The sequence below is a fragment of the Coenobita brevimanus genome, chromosome 24, assembly GCF_032717465.1.
Source record: "Coenobita brevimanus isolate Jiangsu-jjx chromosome 24, ASM3271746v2, whole genome shotgun sequence".
In the NCBI taxonomy this organism is placed as follows: domain Eukaryota; kingdom Metazoa; phylum Arthropoda; class Malacostraca; order Decapoda; family Coenobitidae; genus Coenobita; species Coenobita brevimanus.
In genome coordinates, this window is record NC_136977.1 from 43,613,244 (window position 1) to 43,616,509 (window position 3,266).

At 45.7% G+C, this 3,266-nt stretch overlaps 1 protein-coding gene across 1 annotated transcript; it reads left to right on the forward strand.

The window, feature by feature from the left end:
• Positions 1-1,222: 1,222 nt before the first annotated feature.
• Positions 1,223-2,158, forward strand: LOC145393366 (uncharacterized). The gene is made up of 2 exons (XM_080267465.1): positions 1,223-1,915; positions 1,964-2,158. The coding sequence occupies exons 1-2, from the start codon at positions 1,223-1,225 to the stop codon at positions 2,156-2,158; spliced, it is 888 nt and encodes a 295-aa protein (XP_080123591.1).
• The last annotated feature ends 1,108 nt before the right edge of the window (positions 2,159-3,266 follow it).

Genomic DNA, 3,266 nt, shown 5'->3' on the forward strand with positions numbered 1-3,266 from the left:
TGTAGCGTTGGGCATGGGCGGCATACAAGTACCGCATGATTAATTTACTTTAATATTCGACTTGAATTATATTTTGTAATTACTTGTATCTTGATAAAATGGACAGTGCTTGCAAAACTGACAGACGAGAGAGAATTAACCCATAAGAACATACAAAAAGAGGATGATTGATGTAGGTGGGTTGGGCCATGCTAGGTTATGCTACTCGCCACTGAGAGTTCTCCCGAGGTCTAGGGGTTAAGAAACTATCCCGATTACTGTGCCATATTTAGAATCTAACTGGGAAGGAAGCGATATTGAATTTCCCAGGCAAGCTCACGAGATTACGACCATGTGTAACACTGCAACCGTTGCAACAAAAACGACACAAGATCGAAAAAATTGAAGAGTCAGTAAATGACCCTACAAACGCAGGAAGATTATCAAGCAGAGTGCATAAGTGGAAGGTTTAAGCACCGGGAGAAACAGCCCATCAAAGAAGAGATAAAGAAGTGGCACACTGGAGAGAGGGAAGGGTGGAGAGGTGAGACGGGAAGCTGGTGGTGTCAGGTGTGGGCGGTCAGTGTTGTGGAAGAGCTGGTAAAGCGAGGGTGTTCGCTCTCCTCCTCTCCCATCCGACCTCATCACACTTGGACACTGTTCTAACCCCGTCTGCTGTTGGATAAATTTTTGAACTGTTGGTGCTTATGTCTGGTATATACCTCTGAATTTGAGCGCATCTAACGTTGAATTCTACACTTACTCATATAGTGCTGATTTAGTACTGAATTTTAGACTCACAAAAGCGCACGTGGCTAAACATATTTTATATTTCTCTGTCGACTCTGAGCGCATTTGATATTTACTTAGCCATCCAGCACTTACTTCTGAACTCTTTGCCACATGGCCATTAAAGTTCTCCGCACCTTATCATCCCCTCTATCAAATTAATGCGGTGCAAGGGATGGGGTAGCCACTTGGATGTGAAGCACGTATTTTCTCCATCATTACCTTATGAGGGACGAAGATTTCTTTAAAAAGACAGAATTTGCAGAAAAAGAATAAATGTCTCCATAAACTAAAGTGCTGTTTATTTTAGAGGTACAGATAGCAACTGCGTTTAAAGACTGTGAGACACTAGTTGAGTTTAAAGACAAGTGAGACACTAGTAGAGTTTTAAGATAGTGAGATACCAATACTGATATACCGACAAGGAGGCCGGTGAAGGAGCAGCAACGTAACAATGATTCCGTCAAAGAGGCCACGGATGGAGTGCCTAGACGGAGGTACAACCACCTTGCTGGCTGGTGATGCAGTGGACAGTAACAACAACCGAAGTGACACCTGCGGATCGACTTATAGTGACGGGAAGCGCGACCATTACGATAGCAACCACCATGGCACCACACTCCACGAAAGCGACCACCACGACGGCAGTCATCACCCAAGCTATCTTCACGACGGTAAACACCATGACAGCGATCACCAGGACAGCAAACATCAAGGTCAGGGTCGGGTGGGCGTGGGCTGTAGGCGGCCAAGGGTTTGTGCGGTCAAGTACCAGCTGAGACCCAGATCACTGAAGTCGCGCTACTTGTGTGACCCTGAGTGGAGCCTTCAGGACCCCCTGGATCATAAGCCGCGTACACCCCCCGTGTCAAGGTACCGCAGGAAGACTGCCAACGCCAGCGAGAGATGCCGTATGCGGCAGATCAACAATGCCTTCGAGAGCCTGCGTGGCGTGCTGCCCTGGTGGGTGTGCCGACGCCGGGCGGCCACCGATATGACTAAAATCGCCATCCTGAGGCTGGCCTCAGCCTATATCAGGTCCCTGCAGGACATGCTGGACGGTAACACTCCCCAAGACACCTGCGCCTGGGTCCTTTCCAGCATCTTTGGTGAGGAACACGAGCCCCAGCAACCAGAAGTCACCCTCGTCGATGCAGATGGTGTCCCCAGCAAAGCGTAGCCGCAGCCGCTGCAGCAGCAACAGCAGGTGGCCCAGGACACGGACCTATTCACGCTGCTGTGCGAGACCGGGGAGGCCACACCGATAAACGACCTAGACACGTTTTCTGCGGGCCCGTCAGACTCGCACACTGACCCTGTTAAGCTGTTCATCAACTGTGACCCGGACATCCCATGGCAGCAGCAGCAACAACAAATGCTCGTCACTTGACACCCCCTTACATACTACACACGCACACAAACACACTCGCACAAGCACATTCGAACCGAGTTTTCTTATCACACAGTGGTTAGGTGGAGAGAAATTATCATGACTCTGATGTACTGGTTATGACAAAGACAGTGAAGTAGGAGGACAGTACCTGATAATGTACATTTCTCAACTGTGATACTGGTCCATACATTATTTTTAACATCAACATCACCGTCATAACCCTGTTTCCCACTAATTTAATGAGTTAGAATACATAAATAGAAATCACGTATACAGCCACGTTCATAAGTAGGGATACACATCTGCTCGTGTTATCAATTGTAGTGTCCACTGCTGGTGATATACGGAACAATTTCACTCACTGCCTGGTGCACCGATTATCATTGCACCAGGCAGGAGAGGAAATAGTGAACAGTGAACCTACATTAGACGAACAGGTAGTTGTGTATCCGTTATTATGAACGCGACTTTGCTTTTCAGTGTCATGGTGCTTATTTTTCTAAGAATATTGTGTTATATATCTGAAATGAATGGCCGTAATCTCAAAACGGAGATATAAGGTAGATTTATGAAGTCCTCCATTTCTACCGGTCGTTGTGCATGTTGCATATATAGTTGTGGTTAGTCTGATGCCACGTTACAGAGTACATTTGTAGGTAGTGGTCAGACATTTTACTCCCATCACAGACTTCACAAATGACTCAGAAATTGGAGGCTTTCTTTCATCATACTGTATAGATTATTAAAAAAATACTGTATATCTGTTACATCTTTTCTTTTTCCGCCAATTACAACGCGATTTTGTTTAGATTAGGAAGGCCCTGTCTCTTTAAGGGAGATAAAAATAATCTAAATTACGAAACAACTTTATTAATCAGAGCAAAATCATGTCTGGCGTTAGCAAGAGTAAAGTAAGAATAAAATAAAGGAGGACTAAACAGGAGGTCAGCTAATGTGGCCTGTTGGCTTTAGTGAACTTACGGCTGCGGTCAATAATCCCTTTACGGAATCCCAATCTCGGTTTAAGTATTGTTAGTTAATCCAAGATCTTATTAGGCTTTGACACCATTTCGAGGCAGTGTAAACGAACTATTGACTGCAGCTG